Source organism: Bos grunniens, chromosome 3, assembly GCF_055505025.1.
Source record: "Bos grunniens cultivar Pamir isolate PY7600 chromosome 3, Bosgru_T2T1.0, whole genome shotgun sequence".
Classification (NCBI taxonomy): Eukaryota; Metazoa; Chordata; class Mammalia; order Artiodactyla; family Bovidae; genus Bos; species Bos grunniens.
The window spans coordinates 102,201,800-102,229,192 of NC_141167.1; the positions used below are offsets into that span (position 1 = coordinate 102,201,800).

General features: G+C 41.5%; 2 protein-coding genes across 11 annotated transcripts in view; one reads left to right on the forward strand and one right to left on the reverse strand.

Annotated features, from left to right (window-relative positions):
• On the forward strand, positions 1 to 2,346 carry PSMB4 (proteasome 20S subunit beta 4). The gene is made up of 7 exons (XM_086392663.1): positions 1 to 164; positions 409 to 615; positions 860 to 1,006; positions 1,183 to 1,264; positions 1,635 to 1,751; positions 1,956 to 2,044; positions 2,230 to 2,346. Exons 1-7 carry the CDS (start codon positions 25 to 27, stop codon positions 2,240 to 2,242), a joined length of 795 nt encoding a protein of 264 aa, XP_086248789.1. The 5' UTR covers positions 1 to 24; the 3' UTR covers positions 2,243 to 2,346.
• Positions 2,347 to 3,754: 1,408 nt separating this feature from the next.
• The window catches only part of POGZ (pogo transposable element derived with ZNF domain), a 58,368-nt gene continuing 34,729 nt past the window's right edge, over positions 3,755 to 27,393 (reverse strand). For 3 of the 10 annotated variants that reach the window (XM_086392653.1, XM_086392655.1, XM_086392652.1), the window contains 16 exons: positions 24,913 to 25,088; positions 23,909 to 24,017; positions 22,463 to 22,753; positions 22,164 to 22,382; positions 19,305 to 19,411; positions 18,291 to 18,628; positions 17,742 to 17,896; positions 13,142 to 13,242; positions 12,313 to 12,459; positions 9,328 to 9,462; positions 9,039 to 9,211; positions 8,742 to 8,882; positions 8,205 to 8,261; positions 7,898 to 8,010; positions 7,623 to 7,647; positions 3,755 to 7,492 (listed from right to left, as the gene is read on the reverse strand). In XM_086392653.1, the coding sequence (XP_086248779.1) occupies positions 5,821 to 7,492; positions 7,623 to 7,647; positions 7,898 to 8,010; positions 8,205 to 8,261; positions 8,742 to 8,882; positions 9,039 to 9,211; positions 9,328 to 9,462; positions 12,313 to 12,459; positions 13,142 to 13,242; positions 17,742 to 17,896; positions 18,291 to 18,628; positions 19,305 to 19,411; positions 22,164 to 22,382; positions 22,463 to 22,753; positions 23,909 to 24,017; positions 24,913 to 25,088 (3,959 nt within the window). In that variant the 3' untranslated portion in view covers positions 3,755 to 5,820. The remainder of the gene's footprint in view (positions 7,493 to 7,622; positions 7,648 to 7,897; positions 8,011 to 8,204; positions 8,262 to 8,741; positions 8,883 to 9,038; positions 9,212 to 9,327; positions 9,463 to 12,312; positions 12,460 to 13,141; positions 13,243 to 17,741; positions 17,897 to 18,290; positions 18,629 to 19,304; positions 19,412 to 22,163; positions 22,383 to 22,462; positions 22,754 to 23,908; positions 24,018 to 24,912; positions 25,089 to 27,393) is intronic. The other 7 variants (XM_086392657.1, XM_086392654.1, XM_086392660.1 and 4 more) reach the window with 4 other exon arrangements.

The window sequence follows — 27,393 nt, forward strand, 5'->3', positions numbered from 1 at the left end:
ACTTCTGGTGCTACCGTGACTAAGATGGAAGCACTACTGGAGTCGCGGTCCGGACTTTGGGCCGGGGGTCCGGCCCCCGGGCAGTTTTACCGCATTCCGCCCACTCCCGGTTCCTCTGTGGACCCGGTGTCCGCGCTGTACGGGAGTCCGATTACGCGCACCCAGTAAGCTCTCGGGGCCTTAACCTGCGCAGGGGGAGGGACAGTGGGGCCTGGGGCTGCCGGCCGGTTCTGGGAGCCGGGGAAGTCGAGGCGAGGACCCCGGGGCGCGCGACAGTGGGAGAGCTCGGGAGGAGGGTCTCGGAGAATGAAAGGAGCCGTGGAAAGTCAGAAACGGAACCCACAGCTCGGGAAGCGGGCTCGTGCTTTTCGCCGCGCCGCCCCTCGCCAGACCTCCCTCTCTCTCTAGGAACCCCATGGTGACCGGGACCTCTGTCCTGGGGCTCAAGTTTGAGGGCGGAGTGGTGATCGCAGCAGACATGCTGGGCTCCTACGGCTCCTTGGCTCGTTTCCGCAACATCTCTCGCATAATGCGAGTCAACAACAGCACCATGCTGGGTGCTTCCGGAGACTATGCTGATTTCCAGTATTTGAAGCAAGTTCTCGGGCAAATGGTGTAAGTCATCTAGAGAATAGAAGTAGTTGCCAAGTTGGGAGGGGAACCCACTGTTTTTTAATCCCTTCAAAAATTTCTGCGGGTAGAGAACAGGGAGACGTACTGGGGGTGGAAGATGTGACAATTTTTGCAAATAGTTTATTTCAGTGGGTTTAAATGGGGAAGATTGTGGTAACGTCTTTTGGGGGTGGATGAAAATCCTGACTTCTGTTCTCTCCCTTTTCTCACAACCGATTCTTATAAGGATTGATGAGGAGCTGTTGGGGGACGGACACAGCTATAGTCCTAAAGCTATTCATTCATGGCTGACCAGGGCCATGTACAGTCGGCGCTCCAAGATGAACCCCCTGTGGAACACCATGGTCATTGGAGGTTATGCTGATGGAGAGAGGTTGATTTTAATACAAATAACTTTATTTCCTTGACCACCCAACCTCTAGTGCCTGTTTGGTGTCTGTCTCTTCTCCCTGAGTGAATGAATCCCACTTCTGCTTCAGACCCTATAGTCCTTCATCCATTCTTCAGCTAAGATACAGAAACCTAAGATGACCTATTGTGTCTTTTTAGCTTCCTGGGTTATGTGGACATGCTTGGTGTGGCCTATGAAGCCCCTTCGCTGGCCACTGGTTATGGTGCATACTTGGCTCAGGTAAGTAGTCAGTTGAGGGGTAGAAGACAGAAGGTAAGATTAGTGGCTGTCTGCTTGTTTTACCCTTTAAATTCTGACATGAGAAACAGACTGTGTCCCCTACTGCTGGGTTTATTTTTGGTCCAGAGGCTGTAATGACAAGGTGGGGTATGTCTTGGAGTGAGTCAGTATATGTACGCAAAGTGAGGACACCCATGAATTTCCCCTTCAAGTGGGTCTTAGCACAAGCAAGCAGCATTCATTCTGCTGAGGCAGTAGGTGGAATGTCAGCTTTTCACTCATTTATGATTCTTTTTACATCATGGATTTGCAACAGATCATCTGGTATTCAGCCCATGGTATCTCCTGTTTTTTCCTCCAATCTCCCTAGCCTCTGCTGCGAGAAGTTCTGGAGAAGCAGCCAGTGCTGAGCCAGACGGAGGCTCGAGAACTAGTGGAACGCTGCATGCGAGTGCTGTACTATCGAGATGCCCGTTCTTATAACCGGGTGAGAAGTGTGAATAGTAAATGGGGATCTAATTGGCAGGCTGTGCAATTCCTGAGTCTCTATACTTTGAAGAACCTATACTTTGAAGGCCATTTGTCTATTTTACACATTTCAGAAAAACCCTCCACTTGACCTTTGACCAGGCCCCAGACTCCTTTGATGACAGGGTTGGTATTTTCATTGAGAGCTCTGCTTTTTTTTCAGTTTCAAATCGCCACTGTAACTGAAAAAGGTGTTGAAATAGAGGGACCCCTGTCTGCGGAGACCAACTGGGATATTGCCCACATGATCAGGTGACTGAAATTAAAATTACAGTGGAATAATAGTTGGGAGATCCCTGGTTGTAGTAAGGTTGGTTTTTCTGGAGGTCTTAACCAAAAATTCTCTGGGTGGCAAGGGTTTGGGTTGAAGATAGAGCTATTTTGGGGAACTGACTTCTCACTCTATGGCTTCATGATTTTATCATCTCTTTTTTTAGTGGCTTTGAATGAAATACATTATCCAGAACTGAAGTTGTACCCTTCTTCTAACTTTGAACTTGGTTGGTTCAAAGGTACTATTCTTTTGTAAAATAAATCAATCCTTTGAAATGCTGGCTGAGTGGTTGTATCATTTGACTAAGTCACACCAAGAATGAAACTGCTAAGTACTGCTATATGCCATCTCCCTGCCTGGTCAGAGAACTCTGGTTCTTGTAGCACATATAGACTTCTCTGCATAGTACATTAGATCCACTTCTGTCTTCACTTGGGTCTGTACTGAAGGCTGCTTTCTGTAAGTCAGACTTGATCTTTGTGTGATAATACAATTAGTTTTTGTGTTTTAACATTTTTCTTCAACATTCTCACCCATGCACTGGACTCTAAAATACAGATTTTCTGGTTAATGTCGACTGCCTATGTTAAAATTTGTTAAAATGTCATTTCAAAGATGGAAATGTAACATCTAGTCGACCTGTAGGTTACTCCCAAACCAGAAGTAATAGCCTTAATCCTGCACCCATCCAACGTCCTCACCCTTCATGGGGAAACCTAATTTTGACATATAACCTAAATGTTTATTTCCAAATCTACTACTGATTTCTAGCACTGTAAGACAACCCCTTAGAATATTGTGTGTTGACTAGAAGTCCTGTAGTGTGAGTCAACTGATATAAATCAGTTGGGAGTTATTAGCCAGTTCTTTTGCCAGGATGGTGTTAAACTCGAATTTTAAAAAACACCCTGGGTAATACTGCTGGTGTTTCTTTTCTAAACCTCTTTTTGAGAAACTAGTATAGGCAGGAAACCCCAAAACTATTCCAGGCATACCTTGTTTTTTATGCTTTGCAGATACTGCAGTGTGTTTTACAAATTGAAGGTCTCTGGCTACTCTGCATTGAGGAAGTTTTGGTGTCATTTTTCCAACAGTATTTGCTTACTTTGTATTACATTTGGTGATTCTTGGAGTATCTCAAACTCTCATTATTTGTTACCGTGATCAGTGGTCTTTTTTTTTTTTTTTTTAAAACTTTACAAAATTGTATTAGTTTTGCCAAATATCAAAATGAATCCGCCACAGGTATACATGTGTTCCCCATCCTGAACCCTCCTCCCTCCTCCCTCCCCATACCATCCCTCTGGGTCATACGATCAGTGGTCTTTAATGTTACTACTGCAAGAAAGATACAACCTGCTGAAGGCTCACCTGGTGATAAGCACTATTTGGCAGTATTTTTTAAGGTATCTAATTTTTTTAGACATAGTGCTATTGCATATTTAATATACTGTAGTATAATCATAACAAAAAATGTGTGACTCGCTTTGTTGTGATAGTTGCTTTATTGCGGTGATCTGCATCCCAACCTGCAGTATCTCCAAGGTATGCCTGAAATTCAGTGAGGTGAGTGCTGAGGGAGAAATCAAAACCCTTTCACTTGTGTCATCGTGATTACAGTTAGCAAAATTTAAGCAAAAGAAAACCATCAGCTTTCAATCTGAATTTCACACAGTCTCAACACAAAGTAGTCAATAAATACTTGTTTATTGATTAAACTGAATTATAAAAAACAAAACAAAAAAAACTTCCTTCTACTACTAAGCCATGCAGGCAGAATCCACAAAAGTAATAACTTCCTGGCCAAAACCCAGTCGATCCACTGTTGGTATTATGGCCTTAGAAAAATTACCCATCAGGAAAGTCATACAGTGTGCAGAGGCCAGGAACCCAGCTCTGCTAAGTCTGGGGCTGCTGCGGAGACTACCAAAGAGAAAGATTAGTCATTGTACATAAGAGTTGACCATAGTTCTTGAACTTTCTGAAAGGCAAGGTTTTGACTCAAAAGTCCATATTCTGTCAAAATGGCATCAGGCAAAAAGCTGGGGAAGAGAAGCCCAGGTGGTTCCTCCATTCAGTTTTCATATGCCATGGGTTCACAAAGCTGGCCAAGCTGTTTACGGAAGGGATCACTCCAGTTCACTATATTATAGTGTGCTGGGAGTTAAAAAACACAAAAAGAAAAACAGATGAGGAGAAACAGGTGGTGTACTACCAGGCCCATCACATTTTGAGCACCTCCCAGTCCGTGAAAGCCTGTTCAAATAGGGTCACCTAGGAAAAAAACCACATTGCTTATAAATCCATTTCCCCTCAATTTATTAAATGTTCCACTTATGTACATTTTAAAGTTGAACCATTTACAAGCCTACGCGGGTTGCCTCCTTGGCTCACAGAAGGGAAACGTTGCAGAAAGCCTCAGGATGGATAGAAAGACAGGATAGTTGTGGGAAAGGTAGACCTGGATTTCTTTTGCTCCTTTTCTCTGTTACAGTACATTTCAGTCTACAGCCATGAGTACATATGATTAAAAAAAAATCCCTCATGCAAATTGTAGAAAAAATTTTCTTTCCTTGAAGCTGGCAGTGAAAAATAAAGATTCATGTCTTTTTCTTTGTGCACACCCCTATGTTTCTTCTTCAGGTCAGATTCTTCTCTAAGCATTAAGAGAAATAGGGGAAAGCCACAGGGTAAGCAGGATTTCAACAAGTGGTCTTTTTAAAGTTCAATACAACTTCTTGCACAGTTAGCTGCTGGCTGGAGGACATGTGATCCCTTGAACAAGTACGCTGTCCACTTAATAGGAAGTTCGACAAAGCAGGGACTGCCCCGTGGATTGCAGGATGAAGACCCATACACTGGGAATGGCTTCCACCCTAATTCTGTGTGATCACCTCAGTACCTCCTGCTTGCTAATGACCCATGTATGATCCTTTGTCCAGAGGGATGGTATAAGAATGGGGAAGGGGGCCAAGGATCACGAGTGCAAAGAATATTGGTTTTATTGTGTTTTTGTTGGAGGGAGGGTGGTGAGGAAAAAAAACCTCATCATCTTGGATGATTAAAGGTGGTTTCATGCATTTTTAAAGCCACAATTTTATATCTAGAGTTGCTGTGGAAACCAACATCTCTGGAGAGGGAAGGAAAGAAAGGAGAAGGAAGAGAGAGTTCAGTGGGATTCTTTTTCCATTTTCATTTTTATATAAAAGTGTTAAGACCACAATGAAAAAACTTTATCCATATATATATATAATAAACCAGTTTGTGAGCTACAACGTTTGTCTTTCCCATCTTCAGAAATGTTCTCACATTGACAATGGTTGGATAGCATCATGCCCAAAGACATTGGCCACACAGTAAAACAAACAAAATCCAGATGTACTATGATACAGTTGAGGTAAAAGGGGAAACAAAAAATTTAACATTCGCCCACAAAGGATTTTTTTTTCTTTTTCTTGATTTTTGTCAGAAAAATACCAAACACAGTGATTTAAATTTAAAAAAAAGTCACAAAAACCTGTTTTTAGCAGAAGTGAATGACCAACAGGCCAGTTTATCGGCTCAGACATGATCGCTATAGGTTTTCCTAATAATCCACAAATCCACAGGGATGTATATAAGTCACCATCAGGGGGGAGTGGTGGCATAAAATTAAAAAATATAAACCCAATACCCCCACTTGGTATGCCCCTTTAGCCTCTACCCGCCTCACGCTTCCCCACCCCTACTCCACACCCCTTTGTGACCCCAACACTCAAATCTCCATCAGATCTAGGTCAGCTTCTTCAAAGCCATAGAAAGACTCGGTCTCGCTTTCACCCTCAAAGAGCTGGTGAAGGCTTTCAGGCTCAATTGTCTCTTCAGGAGATGACCTGGGTCGAGGAGTGGAAGCTGAGGGTTCCTCGGACTGTTCCCCACTCAGCTTTAGCTGCTCCTCTAGGGAGGCAATTAGCTCCTCCTGCATGTCAGCGTTTCGTGTGGGTGAGTTCATGTTGCCATCAGGGCCAGGCAGAACGCTAGCCACCAGGAAGGACCGCTGAACTAGCTCTGGACAGTCCCCGATAACACCAAGCACCTCAGCCAGCCAGACCAGAACTAGCTGGAGCAGGACATCAGAATCACACGCAGTATCTGCCATTTCCCGAGCCTGCTCCTTCCACTTTTTGTGCAGGAAGTTCTTGACAGTCCGCTTGATGCATACATCTAATGGCTGGATTTTGGAGCTGCAGCCTGCGGGGATGACCGCAGGCAAAGTGCTAGAGGCACTAAGCATGGCCAGCACCTCTTCTGATAAGTGAGTGCGGTGGCAGTCCATCACCAGCATGCCTTTGCTGCGCTGGCAAGCCGTATGTTTTTGCCACACTCGGGTTGACCACAGCTCCATGATCTCATCGTCACTGTAGCCACTCTCCTTCGCCTCTAGCAAGATAGAGTCTGGCACGTTAGCAGGCTGATCCACCTGTCCTCGGTAGAAAACCAGGGTAGGGAGGACAGTGCCATCTGCCAGAATGGCCAGCACCACGTCACACCAAGGCTCCCCTGTGCCCACTGTCTGCAGAGCATTCTCCTTTCGGTCTTCACTGCTCAGTACCTCCGTATCAAGGAATAAGGAGACCTCATCAATAGCCACAATCATAGACAAGGACAAGTCCTGGTTGTGAATTTGCCGTTGTACAAATTCAATGAAGAGTCCTGCATTCTCTGCCACATCCTTAGGTAGAGTGTGGGCCACAGCGCGCCGTGCGTGGGGAGTCAGGTGGTGCCGTAGCATGAAACGCACAGCCCACTCGTATGAGATCTTAAATCCCCCCTCCAAGGAACGTCCTATTTTGGTGGCTTTCTGGAACAAGGTCTCCTCATTTACAGGTAGCTGTTGCTCTCGCTGGGTCAGCACCCACTCAGCCAGTTTCTCTTCTGCCTCTAAGCTCAGATACTTGCCCTCTAGACTCTCCCCCTGAGAGGCCTGGAAGCGCCGAAGCCAACGCCGGATGCGTCGCTGGGGATTTCGGAAGTGTTCAGCTGCCTGTTCTGTGTTGCAGCATAGGGCAAACAGGACCACTCGAAGCTTCTTCACAGAAAGCTGCTCTTTCTTGCCAATCCCACTGCTACTACCACCCCCTGATGCTGGCTCAGGCTCCTGGGTGACTGGGCTCCCTTCATCCTGGTCATCAACATTCAGACATTCGGCCTCCTCTGCAGCCAAGGGTGGAAGGGCTAAAGTCTGGAGATGCGTGGGGGTGGGTGGGGGGGTTGCAGTTGAGGCCGGTGACGGGAGTGCCTGGGCCACGGGAGCTGGCAGCTCTTCAGGCTCAGCTGGGGTGACTCCAGCAGACTTCACAGTGGCAGCTTTATTAGAGGAGAAGGAAGGAGGAGGGTACAAGTTTTTCAAGTTCCGGTCGTGCGCTCGGTCACGAGTCTGGCCATGCCTAAAGGGTTAGCAAAACGGAAGAAAAAGCTCAGTTAAATTAGGAAAACAAAATAATAATATTTGTAGTAGTAATAAAGAACAAACATACTATGAAATAAAAATTAAACCATCAAACGAGTTTCTGTTACCTTGAGTGAGATATCCAAGTGAGTCCTATGGGAAATAACACAATAAAAAAATGTTAGCTTGGTGAAGAAACAAACCCTCCTGAGACAGTTCTTGAGATTTTAACCAAAAAAGCAAATCTACTGCTTTCCCAGCCTTCTATAAATCTCAGGTTAGAACGCTTCCAACTTGGTGAGGTGTGTCTCAGCAGCGGACGGGTTAGGCCAGGAGCAGATGCACCTGGCTCACCATGACCTGCATCCTTAGTCCCACCTCCAACCCCATCGCTCTTACTCACCCCGTGGCAGGATGCTACTGGATCTATGAGAAGGGTTGAATACCAAATGCTTAGCCATGGCATCTCCCACAGAGGTAACAAAGGTACATGAAGTGCAGGCCAGCTTGCTTCCACTGAGAAAGAGAGTCAAGAGTATGTCAGACAAATGCAGCAATGACTACTGAGAGTTAAGCTTCAAGGCTTTAATAAAGAAAGAGAGGTCCCTCTTTTCTCCTCTCAAGTTAATGCATATGTCTATACCCCAAATATAAGGGATTTAATGTAAAAGCTTGAACAATTAACAGTCCATCAGTAAGTTTGTCATTACCTCACAGAATTTTTAAACAAAGCCAAATACTTGGGGCTCTTCCGTGGAACATGATTGCTGAGAAAGACAAAGAGAAAGTTGTATGAGTTACATGGTTCAGCTCACTAAACTAGAGATCACCAGTCATTGACAAGGCCTGAACAAAAGAAATGCCTCTTTAATCAATCCTAACCTCAACCCAAGCCTATCACATTAATATTTCCTATTAATATGCAAATAGATCCTGGAGGTGGGGGGAAATCTATTAAAAGGCATATTGTGGTTGAGGGTAGAGGGGTGGTGACCAGGGTCAGAGGCCATATTTCTAAGAAGCACCCTGGCCCTTGGACCACATTTTGAGTAGCAAGGTTGTACAAAACCAGATTACAGACCAATGAAAGCCAAATAAAGCCAGGTCTGGCCTCTGACTCTGCTAGCAAAGGTGCACAAACAGCTCTAAAAGTTGAAGGGGGAATCACCAGAAGCAGGGAAGGGAATGAAATGAGTTCTGAAGAATCTGAAATCCCAGAGAGGAACATTGGTTTAATCCTGACTCACTTGATCATATGGTTGGCGTAAGCTCGAGAACAGCAGGTACTATAGCGACACAGAGAGCAATGAACGTAAGTAGGGAAATGATTGGGGAAGTCTGGGATCTCAAAGCTGCACTCCAGACACGTCTGCCGGCCCATGACACTCCTGTCGAGAAACAAAGAAAATCATATTACTGCCTCAGGGGTCCCCAAACTGTACAGATTCAGGCAACAGACTCTGCTTAAAAGGCTACCAGATGACACTGGCTCTCAGGAATAGCTGTGCCCGCCCGGCCCCCAGCCTCCAACAGAAGGCACTGACATTTTCCTAACAGCTCTCTTCTGGACGTTGCGCTGCACAGGGGGGTAAAGGAAGACGGGCAGAGGGTCTGCTGAGGAGGCCAGTGGTGCTGCTTCCTGCAAGCTGCCAGGAGGTCCATCACTGGAGGGTACAGGAGCAGTTCGTGGCTGCCCTCGGGAAGCCCGGATTGTCACCTGGGAGTCAAGGGAAGGAATAATTAGACGCTACCTATGAAAGAACCGCAGAACACTGAAAAGCTCTATTCCTCCCCTTCTTGGATCCACGAAGGCAATGTCAACAAACCCTTTACCTTGGTGCCTGGTTTCAAACCTTCCAGCTGCTTGGGTTTACGGAAGGTTTTATGGTGCTGCAGCTTGTGTTCAATTTTGTCCTTGGCAAAGAGAAACTGCAGCCGGCATTTGTTGCAGTGATAAACATTCCTCTTCTGAAGGGGAAAAAAAGAGACAGAATCCTTTAAAGGTTCCCAATGAATTTTCTTCCTGAGGAGAAGGTAGATCATCGGCAATCATAGCATTCTTTCCATCTTTCTGTTGATAATTTAACAGAGTTAAAATGAAACAGACAATATAACACCAAACCTAATTTTTCAATCTTTAACTTTATATATTTTGCAATACAGTTACAAGCCTTATTATTAGGTGGTGAGAATCATCACGTCCCATGCTCCCAGAGAAAGGTGCATGGAAAGCCAGGTTAACTAGGTCCTCAGAGCATCACTCCTGACTTGCTTTGACAGTTTGGCTGAGCGGCTTCAGCTTTACTTGCCCTACTACTTTTTTTTTTAGTTATTGTTTTTATTTGAATTACTGTAAATGTTCATTTCATCCTTGATAAACTATAAGCTTGAGATTGTCTTATTACTTTATTTTTACAGTGTGGATGGACATTGCTACTACTTCTGGATATTATTTTTTAAAAATATAATAAAATGTATATGGTGAAAAAAAATCATACTTTTGTACTCCTTCATGTGTAAGTTTACCTTCAACTGCACTCCTCAGTCCCCTTCCACAGAAACAACTTGCTACCAGCTTCCTGGGTGTTCTTTCACAGATAGTCTGTGCAGATAACCATACAGCAAACTCAAATGTCTCCATTCACCACCCGTTTTCCTTTCTCTTTTTTAACAAAAAACAATAGTACTTTCCTACACAGTGCTGTTTTTTCCCTTTTAACATATCAACACATACAGATATGCCTCCCTGAAAGGCCATTTTGAGGATTCAGTCTGCCCAGTATTGAAACAGGAGACCTGTCTATGATTCCTTCCTAGGATAGCAAAGGCTCTATAACCTCAGCTACAGGTGACAGTTCCTATGCTACTGTATGGAAATACACCAGCAGGTGTATGGATTACAGCAGGCACCATGTGTGAACCTAAGAAGGTGCTTACAAGCGAGAAGCCAGGGCACGTGTGCACACATGTGGATGTCACCCACCGGTGCACCCATCTTGTTCTCTAATTTGTTCCCTCTCTATGTACCTTCACTCTCCTCCTCTAGTAGCTCCTTTCCTGCAACATTTTAAAACAAAGGCTTATATATTCCATCTTCAAACCAAAACACAGCAACAACAACTTCTCCCTTGATCCCTCCTTTCCTGCGTCTGCCACCCCTGGTCCTGCCCTTCATAAATTTCTTTAAGTAAGTTCTCTCCATTTCCTTACCTCTCATTCATCTGTCCCACTAAAATCTGGCTTCTACTCTGCTGACCAACAAAATGGCTAAATTAAAGGCTGGACTCTCACGTTTCTATCTTGCTGATACCTTCTTGTAACACTTGACCACACACTTTCCTTCAAAATGCTTTTGTCCCAGCCTCTTCCTCGACATCGTGACTCTTCGGATTTTCATTCCAGGACTATGGTCCTGGCTTTGTGGAGAGAGAACTCAATGGTCCTTCACCTTATTCTCAATTTGGGGGTTTGGGGGTGGGGGTGAAGCTTAGCACTTACAAATTTAAATCTACTGGATTTATATAATGATGATTTCTAAGTATCTTTCACAATTCAGGCCTCAGACCTATATATCCAACTATTTAGTATTCAATTACACTTGATGTCCACAGATACTGCCAACTCAGAATATCCATCCGAACTTAGAATCCTCCCCTCAAAAGTTACTTTCTCCAGTGTTCCTATCTCAATATAGTCTCCGCATTCATCCAATTACCCAAGACAGAATCCTGGGCACTATTCTTAACTACTCCCTCACTACCTTCACCTAATCCATCTCTAAATTACAGATAGCATTTATCTTGTCAGTATCTTGCAACTCTAATCCTCTTCATCTTCATTTCAAAAGCCAATAGCCACTATCATCTCTCAGGTAAACTACTGAAAAAGCCTTTGGCTTGCCTCCCTAACTCTTGGAGCAGCCAGTATAATCATAAGTAAAAGCAAATGTGAACACATCAGTCCAGGATTTGAAAATCTCTTCAATGGCTTCCCAACATCAACTTCTTTTTTAATGAACAGAAGTCTGTGTTTTATGTTGATTTGCTTAGTTTTCACATACACTTTTTTTTTTGGTTCTAGGTGCCCATCCAGGATACCACCTGATATTTTACTAGTCATGTCTCAAAGTTCCTCTTGGCAGTTTTCCTCAGGCTTCTCCCAACAACTTTTTATAGTAAAAGTTGAAGCTCCTTTTTATTTTTTAAACTATTTTAGTTTTTGGTCAGTTAAAGCCACAGGTTTGTTTATTTACTGGTTGTGCTGTGAGGCATGGGGGATCTTAGTTCCCTGACTGAGAACTGAACCTGGGCCCCCTGCATTTGAGAGTGCAGTCTTAAACACTGAAGCACCAGGGAAGTTCTGGAGACTCCTTTTTACAGCTCTAAGATTCTCTAACCTCCAACCTCCCCCATACCCTACACACTCCAACCACACTGAACTTTCAATTCCTTGAGCCTCGCTGTGCCCCTGGGCATGCTGTCCTTCTAGTCCACTTCACCTGGCTCATCCTTACTTATCCTTCGGGTCTTGAACAACCCTTTTCCTGTAAGACTTACTAGGTTCCCAGAGTAGGTTATGTTCTTTTTTATATTCTGTATTTCCCCTAACACAACACTGTTCCTGCTTTATTGTACTGTTTAACTCTCCTGTTTAACCACTAAATCTCTAGCATCTAGCCCAGTGCCTGGTACATATTACTGGAATTCAATACATTTTTCAAACTCACACATATAATCTTCTCAACCAAAATTATTTGCCTCGCTCAGACCTGGCCCCAGCATCCATAATTAAACAGAGCAATCGCTTGGTGTCTGGTACCTGGTGCCTCATGTAATGCTGTTGGAACGCACTGCCATTTTTGAAGACCTTCAAGCAATAAGGGCAGAGCAGGTGCCGAGTATCCTCATGGATCATCCGGAAGTGGACGTCTACCTCAGAGTAGAGTGAGGAGCGGTACTGACACACCTGCATCACGTAAGGAAAATAAGCTGAAGTGAAGTGAACAACTGAGGCCTTAGGAAAGGGGTAGCAACAAAAATGTTAACACACAAAAAAATTTTCCTAAATGTACAGAAATCAAGTTATTTTTCTGATTTTGTAATGCAGGGTTATGTTTGTGATCATGAATTCAGCCGTGAAATATAGTAAAAATGGGAAGGACAGCAAAGTCTGAAAAGTCCAAATTCTGGCTAAGAGGAGCAGTTTTTTTTCTTATCTCCACAGGGAACATTCAGGAGACAGACACTCCCTCACTTTTTAAAAAATATTTATTTATTTGGCTGCACTGGGTCTAGAACTGCATGTGGGATCTAGTTCCCTGACCAGGAATCAAACCCACGCCCCCTCCACTGGGAGTGCAGAATCCTAGCCACTGGGCCAACGGGGAAGTCCCAGACACTCCCTTACTACAGGCATTGTGTTCCAAGACTGGGTTCCTCGGCTGGGTACATGCATATATCCTTTCTGTTTTTCTCCTGCATGATGAACCCTGAAAATAGAACCTGGGTTCAGTATTTCTTTTGTATTTCCTCAGTGTTCCTTAAACTGAGTTTGTGCAATAGATACTGGGAAATGTTCATTAGTGGATTCTTCATATTCAGCCTGAGAGCAAAAGACTAAATAAAGTTTCCTAAGGAAAAGGCAATACCTGGCAAACATAAGGCATCTCTCCAGGCTTGTGAGTATCCTTCATATGCTGGAGAAACAGGGGCTCACTCTCAAATGCCCACTCACAGATCTTGCACTTGGCTGTAAGAAGAAAAATAATCGGTAAATACACCTGAAAATATGACCAAAATCCTGCTGATTCATAATCTTTACTTTCTGACTCCTGTATCTTCATTTGCAATAGTATCAGTAACTTATGGGGTCTCTTCTTTTCTTTAAAATGGTTGTCAACAGTTGTGTCGCTGATAAAAAGTATCCTTCTGTCTCTAGCTCAGACGTCTTCACCAAAGCTCCATTCCAGATTTTGAACTCTCTACAAGACATTTAAATATGAATAGTCCACCATCTACAAATACAGATTTGTCCTTAAGACTGACAACATGAACAGAACTTCTTGCCTTATGGGTTATTACTAACAAACTGAGATAATTAAACTTTAAAATTAGCCATTTTATCAAACTTCTATATAAGCCTGCAATTCTAAATTTTTGGCAAATATTTTAATTGCTACATATTGTGAATTATACAGGCAAAATAAAGACAGTTATTTGTATTTTTCTTAACTTTACTAAAATTATTTTCAAGGTTTGCAAACACAAAAATTGTAAATTACAAGTTCTAAGCGCTTATTTACTGTCTAACCCCTGCCCACCACTCCCAAATGAGTGACGCTGAAATAAAACAAAGGAACAAAAACCAGGGGTTTTAAATCTGGGGTCCAAGGAAGAGATCTCAGGGAACCCAGGTATCCCCTGAAATTATCTGCAAAGAGTGAAATGTTTATTTTGGGGGGAAGTTTTGTGTTGATTTTCAAAGGTATCTGCAACCCATTTAGAACCACTTCCCAGAAGTACATCAGGTATGAGAACAAGATAAATAAAAAATTCTGCCTAGAATGAGAAAAGTTGATAACATAAGCTGAACCTTGAAAGAATAGTGATTTGCCAGACAGAGAAGACAAGAGAGGAATTTGAGCAAAGGCATGGAACTACATGACATGTTTGGGAAACTGTAACTAGTGGCATGACAATCTTTTCTCCTGTTTTCCTGCCCTTTACTTCTCAATTCAATTCGCTTAGCTTCTTTTTTCTTATCTAGAACACTTTAAAGCATTGGTATTTCCCAGCCTTCTGTCCAAGCCTTTTCCTAGTCTCTGTGTTTTCCCTGGGCAACCTCACTCACCCTTAAAGGCTTTTCCTATATCAGCTCTATTGTTATATCTGTTTTATAATATCAATAGTAACATTTATTAAACAATTTCTAATGCATAAGCAGCATCCTAAGATTTATATGGATTATCTCATACAAAGAAAATCAGTGAGAAAGGAACCAAAGCCATCAGTGGATTTAAGAGATCTCGAATAACCTTTCACACCTGTTCTAAGGGGGAAGGAGTTGATTTGAAGAAGATTCAAGAGGGATAATTGACTGATTTTCCAAAGTGGCCATCCTAACACTGTCCCTCCCAGCCCTGTCACTCTCATCTCCTTAACACCTACCTCGGTCTCTTGCTTTGAGAAATAGGGGTGAAATACTATAGATTCTGCTTCCTGCTTTCCAAATTTGGACAGACAGATCCTTTTTGCCTTTCTAAGGTTCATCCAATCTCCATGTATATATACCATGACTTTATCAAACAAGGGGTTCTCCCTTTCCCGAGTCTTTCTTCACAAAGGATCCTCCTGACACGTGAACACAAGCATGCATCCATCCCTCAACCTTACCTCTTCTTAGTCTATTGCCCTTAAACAAGTTTAAACACAATAACCCATTGATGTTCTGGAGACAATTCAGGAAAACTTGAAAATGAAGATAGATGATATTAAAGACTTATGATTAATTCTGTTAGGTCTTGATAAAGATACTATGGCTATGTATTTTATTTTGTTTATTTCTTTCAGGTTGGAAATAAAGTTTACTAAAGTGTTAACTATATCAGCTGGACTGATCAAGTTTATACTTGTTTAAACTGGCAGTTATCACAAAGTGTGATTTCCATTAGAACCCGTAGCTTGAACACAGACCTGGTTGCTCAGGCCATGGAACCCCAGGAAGACCACTGGACTCTGTCGCACTTGGCCTCGGCTTGTGGCAGAAGTCCTACTCTCCCTGGGTGTCTCCCATGGCGTCTGCTCCACGGCTCGTGCAAGAGTGATTTTACATACGCAGAGCCGTCTAACTGTTTCAGAGTAGGGTAGTTATGCATTTGCTCATGTGAATAACCAAGCGTGTCTCTTCCTATCATCCTTCAGAACCCACATTCTTCAGGGACCCATCCTAAGTGTTCCCTAAGACTCCTGACTGTGGTCCATGTAGAGTCACAAGATCTGCAGCGGGTGTTAACTCTTCAGTAAACGTCAGCTCTCTCACCTCTTGGCCCCACGTTGAGAGGTACAGATGGAAAAAGGCCATCTTTTCTGATGAGGATGGGAATGCCTATGTATTTTAAATGTCCTTATTTTTCAGAGATATATAATGAAGTATTTAGAAGTGAAACGTCATTATGTCTATAATTTAATTTAAAAACACTTCAGAAAATAAAAGAAAAAATTTTTTCTAAACTAAAAAGAAAACAATGGATCTCAAGATATTAACACGAAAAAATAAGCTACTTTCATGAAGGATCTGCCACAGATGCAAAAAAAAAAGGGAGTTATAAAAGAATCCAAGAGTAAAATTGATGTATACTAAAGCATAGAAAAGGCATTTACCTGTTTGGATCAACAATGTCTGGGTTTTTCATCAGTATAAACTGAAGTCATAAGATACTCAAAAAATTAAAAGTCAAGGATAAAACAGTGGTAAGCTAAAAGGGAAAGAGTGATGAGGTTCTGCATTGCCCACTTTGTTTTTTCCCATTAGGAAGAACTTACCTTGTTATGTATAGTACAATATGTAAGTGGAATAACACACTCCACCAGATTTCTGTATAAAAGCAGATGTTTTCACTGGGAGATTCAGATGAGTAATTTGGACTTCCCATCACTGACAGTGAAGAACGTGGGACCTAACTTAGACCAAGATGCTACTCTGCTACATGTGGTGTTAGGATGGTTGAAACCAATATCTACTCCACTCACAAACTGTTAGTCCAAAGTTCCACTGCCTTCTATGGTAACCACCAGTATCCACATGGCTAGTGAACATATGAAATGGGATGAGCTCAAATTGAGACTATTTGCTCTGGTACACACACTAGATTAAAAAAAATTTTTTTAATTTTTCATTAATTAAAAAATTTTGATTATATGCTAAGATTATCTTGGCTATTTTGAATTAAATAAAATATATTATTAAAATTAATTTCACCTTAAAATATTTTTATTTCAAATGACTACTAAAAAAATTAAAATTACATACGTAGCTCATTATATTTTCTGTTGATCAGCACTCATCTGAGCCACTCATGACAATCCTACTTCCCTTGACAATATGACCACAGCCAAAGAGAGAGAAAGGGAAAACAATTCTGCCTTGAAAGGAACAGACTTAGGAAAGACAGGAAGACATGGCCTCTTTTTCATCTGCACAATCTTACATCTGAATGAATTCCTGAGATTAACATAGCCTTCCTGCTAGAAAGCCAGACACAAGAAAACTGTTGAAAAGTAAAGACTTAAGTTCTGGGCGTGATGCTTACTCTACCTTAAGTCTTCTCAGTTAAAGGATCTAATAATAGATGTCCTTAATGTTTAATCCAATTTTAATCAAGATTTTTAATCTGCAGCAAAAGCATCAATATTATGCATATTTTTCTGTCTCTACATGTTTGCTCATGCTGTTCCCCATCACATAAAATCTCTTCTTACTATTTTCCATCCACCTAAATCCTTCTTGTATTTAAGACCAAGTTTATACATTACCTATTCTGTGAAATCCAGCCACAAGGATCTTTTCCCTTCTCTGAACTATTCTACCTATCATTCATTTCATCCAACGTCTGTATTTATAGTAAATACATAGTGTTGTTCTCAGATTTCCCTAGTTAAGCAATTTTTGTCTCTTCAACAAAACTAGAAATCACTTATATGATAAAGGAAATATTTCTAGAAGACTGGATTCAAATCCTCACGTCACCTTACAAGAAGTGTACGCTCTTAAGTAAATGACTAAGTATTTCTGGGGTTGTATTCAGCCTGTTTCTCACCTTTAAGATGTAGCTAACACTCCAACTTATCTTATATTTCATGAAAGCACTGTCTTAATGGTAAAGTACTTTATAATATTATCTTTTATCCTACATAAAAACTACGACATTACTAACTAAAGTGGAGACCCAAATACAAATGCTTGCTCCTTCTATAAAACAATCTAGGTAACAAACCCTTAAAATATACCTCTCTACAGTGGTCCAAGGCCCCTAATATTTGGAATCAAGCACTGAACTCAACTCAAGCTTGAACAGAATAGAAGCCAGGCTTGTAGGAAAACAGAGTAAGTGAAGTACTGACTATAAACATGCAAAAAGCTACCTGACACTGTTACCCACATATGAAGAAATATAAAGGGCTCCCCGCTAGTGCCATTCATTGAGTGAAGAACAAAGTACACCCCTAGAGTTTATGAACTTCCAAACTTACTAGTTGATTCATAGGGACTATGAACATTTTCCAAGTGGCACTGGAGCTGGAAGGGAGTGGAAAACTGACGATAGCAGTGCTGGCAGATAGTATGACCGTCCACCTCACCATTCTGCTGATCAAGCTCTACATGATGTTTCATATGGTTCATAAATCTGTAGCACAGCACAAAGGAAAAGTACAGACAACATAAAAAATCAGAAGCCTTGGAGAAATACAACAGCGGAATCACAGAACAAACTTTACATATGTCCCCCCTTCCACCTTCTCACCCAACTTCCTCTTTTTTGGGATAGTCCTTTGCTCAGCCCAGAAACTAAGAGGGTTCCCGAAACTTATCTGAGAAAGGAGATGCACTGGTCTCACTCTACCCAAAGTTATCTTTTATTTATTACCACAATATCTCCTGTAATATTAGTTATTGATTTGATAACCCTGAGCAAGAGAGGCTATAATTAGGGCCATTCTCCAGACAGAAAAACTGAAACATGTAAGCAGCTTTCAGCCTTCACTTGTCCAAGGTGAGCTCCAAGGCTCTTCAACACTCACCGAATGTTGTTTTTTAGCCTTTTGGTACAATGTGGGCATCGGAAAGATGTGGCGACTTTAGGGAAGTTTGTGAGCTGGGCTACTGTGCCACCATCCCGTCCATAGTAGAAGTCATCTACTAGCATAATGAGCTTGGTCTGGACAGCATCACCCACATTCTCATTTGGCTCTGGTACTTTGGTAGGTGGTGACAGAGCAGGAATAGGTGTAGAAGAGGGAGTGGAAGCAACAGGAGCTGTTTTCTCAGGGGATGGGGGCTTTGCTGCTGATGGGACACTGGGTTCTGAATCCAGAGATTTTCCTTTCTTCTGGTATTCAACCATTTCTGGGCAACAGTACTATAAAGAAAGAAGACATCTGATCATCCTGGTTCTCCTGGCGGCTGGATGCATGTACTCCTCAGGTCCACTAACATTCCTTGGTAACAGTTTGGTTCTAGGTATTCTCACCTAGTTTCCACCCTGCAGTTTTCTACAATGTCCAGGTTTCACTCTTTTTCATGTGTCTGTGTGTGTGTACTTATATATAGATATATGTCACTCCAAACACCATACTTTGTACTTCTTCCTGTTTTAGATCCTTGAACCACTTGCTAGTTTAAGCTGGTTCTGGGGTCCCTGGTAGGAAGAAGTCCCAACCTTTGCATCTGGACTAATACCAAAAAATGAAAGGCTTGAGTTAGTAATTGGTTAATAGCTCCTGATTTATCCAATGACACAATAAATAGAAAATGAACTGAGGCCAAAAAGTTCTGAATATCTAACAAACCCGTCCTCCTGTGCAGTTCAAAATCTACCAACTAAGGAATTAAGGTCACATATGTTCTATTTGAGGGACTTTAAATGTTTCCTATTATATTTTTGAGTTCATTCTAAAACAGGCCAAGAGTATAACCCTTTAAAAGGCTTCCAAGTCATTTCAGAGCCCTTGCCTCACACTCTCCCAAGACTACAGGAAGTACACAGTGAACGGTAGCCATTTACACTGGATCCCATCACAGGTGACATCACTTACACACATGTGACCTCTCAGAGCTTCAGTAACACGGAAGTGAGCATTACACTGTGGACATATCTTCCGTCCACCATCCTGGAGATCAAACACTGGGATGGGCGAGGTCACTGGAAGAAGTGAGAACATGGTAGGATTAGTAAGATACCAGAAAAAGACTATCGGCCTTTTGGAAAAAAATTATTAAACACTTCATAAGGGGTATAAATAAGGTTGGTAAGCAAGCATGAGAGGTCACTATGAGGCACATTCCTTTTACCATTCTTCTAACTTTAGGCCAGGGGTTAGCAAATCACAACTCGTAGACCAGATCCAGCCAGCTGCCAGTTTCTGTGTGGCTAATGAACTAAGAATGGCTTTTACTGGGTCGGCCAAAAAGTTTGTACAAGTTTTTCTGTAAGTTGTTGGGGAAAACCGAACGAACTTCTAGGCCAACCCAATGTATTTTCTGTTGTTGTTCTGGTTATAAATCATGGTAAAATATACTTCACATAAAATTTCCTCTTAAGCATTTAAAAATGTTTGGTTCAGTTGTTAAGAATGTTCACATTTTCATGCAAGCAATCTCCAAGACTCTTTTCATCCCTCAAAACTGAAACTCTATACCCATTATTAATTCCCCACTGTTCATTCCTCCTAGAACTCTAGCAATCACCACTCTACTTTCTGTCTCTGTGAGTTTGACTGCTCCAGATACCTCATGTAACTGGACTCACAGTATTTGTCCTCTTGTGACTGGCTTATTTTACTTAAGATAATGTCCTGAAGGTTCATCCATATTATATCATGTATCAGAATTTCTTTCCTTTTTAAGGCCGAACAATATACCATTTAAGTATTGATGCTTTTGAACTGTGGTGTTGGAGAAGACTCTTGAGAGTCCTTTGGACTGCAAGGAGATCCAACCAGTCCATCCTAAAGGAAATCAGTCCTGAATACTCATTGGAAAAGACCCTGATGCTGGGAAAGACTGAAGGCGGGAGAAGGGGACGACAGGAGTTTGAGCAAGCTTCGGGAGTTGGTGATGGACAGGGAATCCTGGCATGCTGCAGTTCACGGGGTCACAAAGAGTTGGACATGAATGAGCGACTGAATATACCACTGTATATATACACACCATATTTTGTTATCCATTCATCAGTTGATGAACATCTAAGATGCTTCCTTCCATCTACAGGCTTTGTAAATAACGTTGCTGTGAACACGGGGGTACAAGTACCTGTTTGGGTCCCTGGGTATATATACCCCAAATGGAAGTATTACAACATGTGGTTAATTTCATATCTCATTTTTTGAGGGACCATCATCCCATTTTACACTCCCATCAGCAATGGACAGGGGTTCCACTTTCTCTATATCCTTCACCAACAGTTATTATTTTCTGCCCCCCCCCGCCCTTTTTGGATAAGAGCTATATTAATCGGTGTGAAGCAGTATTTTCTGTAGTTGTGGTTTGCATTTTCATGTTCAGTGATGTTTAGCCTCTTTTTGGTGTTTAATGGCCATTTGTATATCTTCCTTGAGAATTCTCTATTCAGCTCCTTTGCTCATTTTTTAATTGGGTTGTTCTTCTGTTGTTGGTTGAGATACAGAAGTAGTTTATATATTCTGTATATTAAGCCCTTATCAGATATATGAGTTACAAATATTTTCTCCCATGAAAAGTGAGTTGCTTTCCCACTCTCCATAACCCTAACCCTTTGATGCTCTAAAGTTTTAAATTTTGAAGTAGTCTCATTTATCTATTTTTTCTTTTGCTGCCTATGCTTTTGGTGTCATATGCAAGAAATCACTGCCAAATCCAATGTCATAAAGTTCTCCCTCTAATGCTTTCTTCTAAGAGTTTTATGGTTTTAGGACTTTTATTTTGGGATTTAATTCACTGAGTTAGTTTTTGTATATGGTGCGTGGTAATGGCCCAACTCCATTTTTTTGCATGTGAATATCCAGTTTTCTCAACACCATTTGTTAAAGGTTTTCGTATTTGTAAAGGGTTCAAATAAAAGCAAAAGAAGAATAAGATTTTCTGACACATGAAAATAAAATGAAATTCCAAACTCAGAGCCCATAAATAGCTTTAGTGGCACACAGTCATATGTCTAGGGCTACTTTTGCACTGAAATGGCACAAAGTAGTTGTGACAGAATCATAGTGTACATGAAGCCTAAAATATTTACTATCTGGTCCTTTACAGAAAAGGTTTGCCAAGTCCTATTCTAGGACTGAAATTGAATATGGTTATGCTCATAATCCTACACCTGAAAACCTCTCTACCAAATATCAACTTTAAAATCTAGTTTAGAAACACATCTCCTGCTCCCTGAACTATCTTTTGATTATCCTACTCATCTCTGATCACTCAATCCATTTCATTCATCTCCAAACCACAATTAACAGAAAATTCCTTTGGGCTGACTTAGTTACACTTTTCTGGAGAAGGAAATGGCAACCCACTCCAGTACTCTTGCCTGGAAAATCCTGTGGATGGAGGAGCCTGGTGCACTGCTGTCCATAGGGTCGCACAGAGTCGGACACAACTGAGCGATTTCACTTTCACGCATTGGAGAAGGAAATGGCAACCCACTCCAGTGTTCTTGCCTGGAGAATCCCAGGGACAGGGGAGCCTGGTGGGCTGCTGTCTATGGGGTCGCACAGAGTCAGACACGACTGAAGCGACTTAGCAGCAGCAGCAGTTACACTCTTCACAAGTGGCAGTCCCCTTTACTAAAGTTTCTGTGATAACAGACTATTGCAACTATACCCTATTTTCTCTATTTCACAGTATAGACTTCTGATACAATAAATACGTTATGCTAATGTTTTTGAATGATTGGCTGCCCAGAGTCTTTCTGATTATCGTACCTTTCATTGAAGACTCAGGCCCGCTGGTTCTTTGAGAGCCATGTGCGGAGCTGTTGTTGGATACCACCACTGGCCCAGGACTCTGGCCCAGGGAAGGGATGGTGTTAAGGGTATTCACCAGTTTGGCCACTTCATTGCTATTTTCACCTGTAACACCAGGTCGCTTCACAGTGACAAAGCTGGCAATGCTCACTGCAGGTGGAGAGGGGAAGGAGGGAGCTTTTTTGACCAAGTGATAATCATCTGTTCTCCAGCCACCACCCATCCCAACTGTGCTATCTCCTCTTCCCAAGCCTCACCTAGTTTGGGGTTCTGAGTCTGGCTGGATTGGCCTGGGGGCTGGACAGCAAGGTGCCCCAGTGAGGTCGGCTGTGTGGCAGTGGGTGTGGTGGAAGTGCTGGGAGTGGACTTGGTCGACTGGGACTGGGACTGTGGGACGGTGCTTCGAATGGTGAGAGTGGCTGGGATGACGGTGGTGAAGGTGTTGGTGGTGGGCCGCACAGGCATCGTGGAGCCTGGCCTCACAGGGGTCATCTGAGAGAACACTTGTGGGACGCCAACTGTCGGCTTAACAAACTGGGTACCTGGGGCTTCAAAAGAGAGACAAAGAAAAGCACCAAATCTTGGTTAGTGAGCTCTCCTATAACACATTCCCTCTGTGTTTACTGGAAATACTAGAATAGGAAAAGATTATTTCCCCAAACTGATGAAAGCAGTTAGCCTCAGTAATCAGCCCTACAAACATCACAGTGAAAGCAGATTTCCATCAACTCCTCCCCAAACACCTTAGCACGCTGCCTTTTCTATTCCAAGAGTAAATCATGAATAGCCTGACCTTGGTACTGGAAGAGAATAATGGGTATAGAGTGGGAAGCAGTATGGGTATACATAGGCCAAGAGGCAGAGCTGGTTCTGAAAAAAGTAATCCTTCTTTCTCAGAATACTAAAGAGTCTTTCATTCTCTTACACAAACTCACAGAGAAGACAGACTATGTATGCCATTCTACTAGGATGTCCCAAAGGTGAGTCTCCTGGATCAACTAGACAATTCACTTACAAGTATTTAAGAAATATCAGAACTAGATAGGATAAGCTCAGACCTGAAGGCCAAAATCCCAATGGGCTCTGAGAACAATGACAAAAACTTAGGAAGACAAGCTACCTTTACCACAACTAAAATAATATAGTATTTTTTGGCCCAAAATGTAGTAAACACTGAATATAGAACTGGGGGCAAAATTATAAGATTTTAAAGAATTATCTTTCAATTTCTTAAAACAAAAACAAAAAAACCCCACCACTAGTCATTAGCAATATTCATCCTCAAAGAATATGCCATTTGTTTAACTTATATTCCAAATCTATGCTGTAAAATGCAAGCAAAATAAGTTTTTAAGTCCACCATGTAAGTAAGTAGACTTATGAGGAATACAGAATTTGGGAGTTTGCATTAATAACAGTCCTCCAGGATAACAAACAACAGCTGAATAAAACAGCAGAAACAGGAAAGTAACTATAAAAACCCTGTTTTACTACCTCATGAAAGGTGGTAAAAAGTTAAAAAGAAAAATAAAATTACCATCCTGGCCAAAGGTTAGGAAGTTTTTTAAAAATGGGGCTTAACTCAATATGATTTTTGTAGTTTCAGAACGTATACTTTTTAAATGACCTTCAACACTTAGAAACAACAAAAACAAGTCTTTTGGATGCTGGTTTATTCCAAATGGGTAGACATTTTTCCTTACCTGGGACTAGTGTAATTGGTCTAACCGTTTGGCCTTGCTGTACGTTCAACACAATCCCAACCTGATTCATTGCATTTTGTACAGGCCGGACATTTCTTACAGGAAATCCCTGCATTAAAAAGCAAAAGGATCTTTAACATGGAGATCAGCTAACACTAGCAGAGACTGTATTCAGACCTATGTCCAAAAAGTTCCCACACTCTTACCTAATGATTCTCTCTCTCGAACTAGAGCTTTTAAATGACTGAGATGGAGAAAATTCTGGACTTCTGGCAAACTTTTGAGTGACAAATATTAAAACTGGAGAATGAGGTTTGGTGCATATGAACAAAAATGAAAACCTAGTTCTTGTCTTAAGAGAACCTCAGTTTAAAAAACTCATCCACAAACTGACCCCTAAGAATGGGGAAAAAACTGACACTAATGGAGTGATTCAACACATAAACAACTGTAGGAAACTGTCCCCAAAGTCTACTTCAAAAGGCCATACACCTCTGGGAAATCTGTAAGACAAGGCAGGAAAAAGCATCTGCCTTTTTATCCCACACCAGCACTGGGTTTTCAACTCCAATTCTCATTTATATCAAATAAGTCACCTTCCTTCTCTTTCAAAGATCTCCCTGCACTTCACCAATTTTGCACATATATTTCTGTAAGTCAACTAACTCACCGCAGTTTAAGAAAAATAGCCCAAGCAAAGGGTGAGAACTTTTGAGGACCAAGGCTTCCTCTTCCTCATGCAAGCTTCCCACTCTCTCCTGCCTAGACCTCAATCAAATTACTTAACAGCCTCTGGGGGCATAAAGAGGAAATTGCCCAGCTATATGCTATGTTGGGCTGACTACTGAAGTCAGCAGCAAATAAAAACTAGTAAATGAGAAAGCCAGACCAAAGGACAGAACCTAGAACCATTTCTAATTATGCTGGAGACTCAAGTCAGAGCCTTCAAAGGTTCCCACAGTCCCAGAATTCTACCAGGTCCCAGAATTCAGAGTCCTACTTACCTGTGTAGTGATAAATATTGGCTGTGAGGCTACCGGCGAACTAGTCACATGGTTGGCATTCTGCATGACCTGCACAGGCCTCAATACTGGTTGAGTAACCATTGTACCGAGACCTGGGGCTGGATTCTGGGTTAGGATGAGTGGCTGTCCACCTTGTTGGACCAAAGAATTGCCAGCTAAAGGGTAAAAAGAAGAAAAAGAAGAAGGAAAAAAAAACCACTGTAAGCCACAATTTATAAGCAACACAATGGTCTTAGGTAAGAAATGGTGTCCCCATGTATTAAGATATCCAAGACTGTCACTCACCTCAGGTTTAATGTCATCAAACTTACCAAATATTTAAGCTTTACCCAAAGCTACAATGAACAGAAAAATACATAGATACAGAAAGTTCACCAAAATCTCCCTCATATCTTAACTTGTTATTTAATTGCTAAATTGTGAACAACTCTTTAGTGATCCCATGGACCATAGCCCGCCAGGCTCCTCTGTCCATGCGATTTCCCATTGGAGTGGGTTGCCATTTCCTTCTCTAGGACATCTTCCGGACACAGGGATAGAACCTGCGTCTCCTGCAGTGGCAGGCAGGCTCTTTACCACTGAGCCATCAGGAAACCCACGTATCTTAACAAGGCATGTCTTAACACACATGGTAAGACTTTTACATGGCTATCACTTTGATGATTTAAGTGACCACATATAATTTCCCAATACCAAATCAGCAAAACCAAGTAACATATAAATTCTTTCTCCATATTTTTACTATGTAAAACCTATTTTTTGGAATGTGATTTGTTGTTAATCTACCTTAAACTTTTAAAAAGAGGAATATTCATCAACAAACAGTAATTCAGCTTCCCAGTGAGCCAAATCTCAGAAATGCAACAGGTTCTCTAAATATCCACTGTCTTGTATAGGATGTATAGGTATGGAAACAGAGACTTCTTTATGTCATCTGAACTTATAAAGAACACACCTGCCAAAACCAATAAATATGACTTCAGAAGATTCATTCATGAATAAATAGTAACAATATCATAAATATTTGAAAACTAAAGTATTTTAAATTCTTTTTCCTGTGTGATAAAAGTAACTTTGGAAATGTTTAAGTCCTATATTTGCTGGATGTTCTCAGTGCTCAGTCATGTCCAACTCTTTGCAGCTCGTTGGACTGTAGCCCACTCTGTTCATTGGACTTCCCAGGCAAGAATCCTGGAGCAGGTTGCCATTTCTTATTCCAAGGGCTCTTCCCAACCCAGGGATCGAACCCTTGTCTCTTGAGTCTCCTGCATTGGCAGGTGGATTCTTTACTGCTAGCTCCACCTGGGAAGCCTCTGTTTGCTAAGTTTGGCTAAAAAAATCATTAACACTAAGTTTCCTGATTTACAAAGACTACTCTAAATTCTATTTCAGAGAGCCAGTATGACTAAATCAAAGATTCAAGCAAAATACTGCAGCTCTTTTCACTAGAATGGGATGAACTCCTATGAAGTTTTAAGTTACATGTGATAAATGGCATTAGTAGTTAGCTACAAAGCTAGACCACCAAAGTGGGTATACAGGTGGCTGGCTATTAATGGGCCAATAGTGACTTGCCCCATGTTCTCCCAGAAACTGAGAGATCATCAGTGGACTAGATTCTCATGGTAACTGGGCCAGCAAACAAGTAATTACAGAAGCTGACAGACAAAAAAATTCCAAGTTCTGTCTATGCTAATTATATGGGTCCTTTTCTCTCTATATATTTCAACATAAATATTTTATTATGAAAATGTTCAAATATATAGAAAAACAGAACACTATAATAAACCTCCATGTACCTATACCAGCTTCAATAATTATCAACTTAAAGCCAACCTTCTTTCATCTATACCTCACACCCTCTTACCAGTTCCCATATTATGCTGAAACAAGTATCAGATCATATCATCTATAAATACGTCAATATATATCTCTAAAAAGTAAAGATCCTAAAAAAGAAGAAATACAACATCATTATCACTCCTAAAAAATATTATAATTCTGTGACTATAGTGGATAACACTGTATGATATAATTAAAGTTTGCCGAGAGAACTTAAACATTCTCACTATTCCTATCCCAGCCCCCCAAAATGATAAATATGTGAGGTGGTGGATATGTTAATTAACTAGACAGTGAGAATCCTTTCACAACACATACATATATCAAATCCCCATAATGTACACATTAAGTATCTTACAATTTTATTTGTCAATTATGCCTCAATAAAGTTAAATATATAATTCTTGGGGGCTTTCCTGGTGGTCCAGTGGTTAGGACTCTACACTTTCACAGAAGGGTGCACAGGTTGGATCCCTGGTCTGGGAACTAAGATCCCACATGCTGTGCAGTGCAGCCATAAATAAACAAAACAATTCTTTGATATTAAATATCCAGTTAAAATTCAAATTGACAATTATATTTTTTTGTTTGAGTTAGGTTACAAAAGCGTTCATAAAG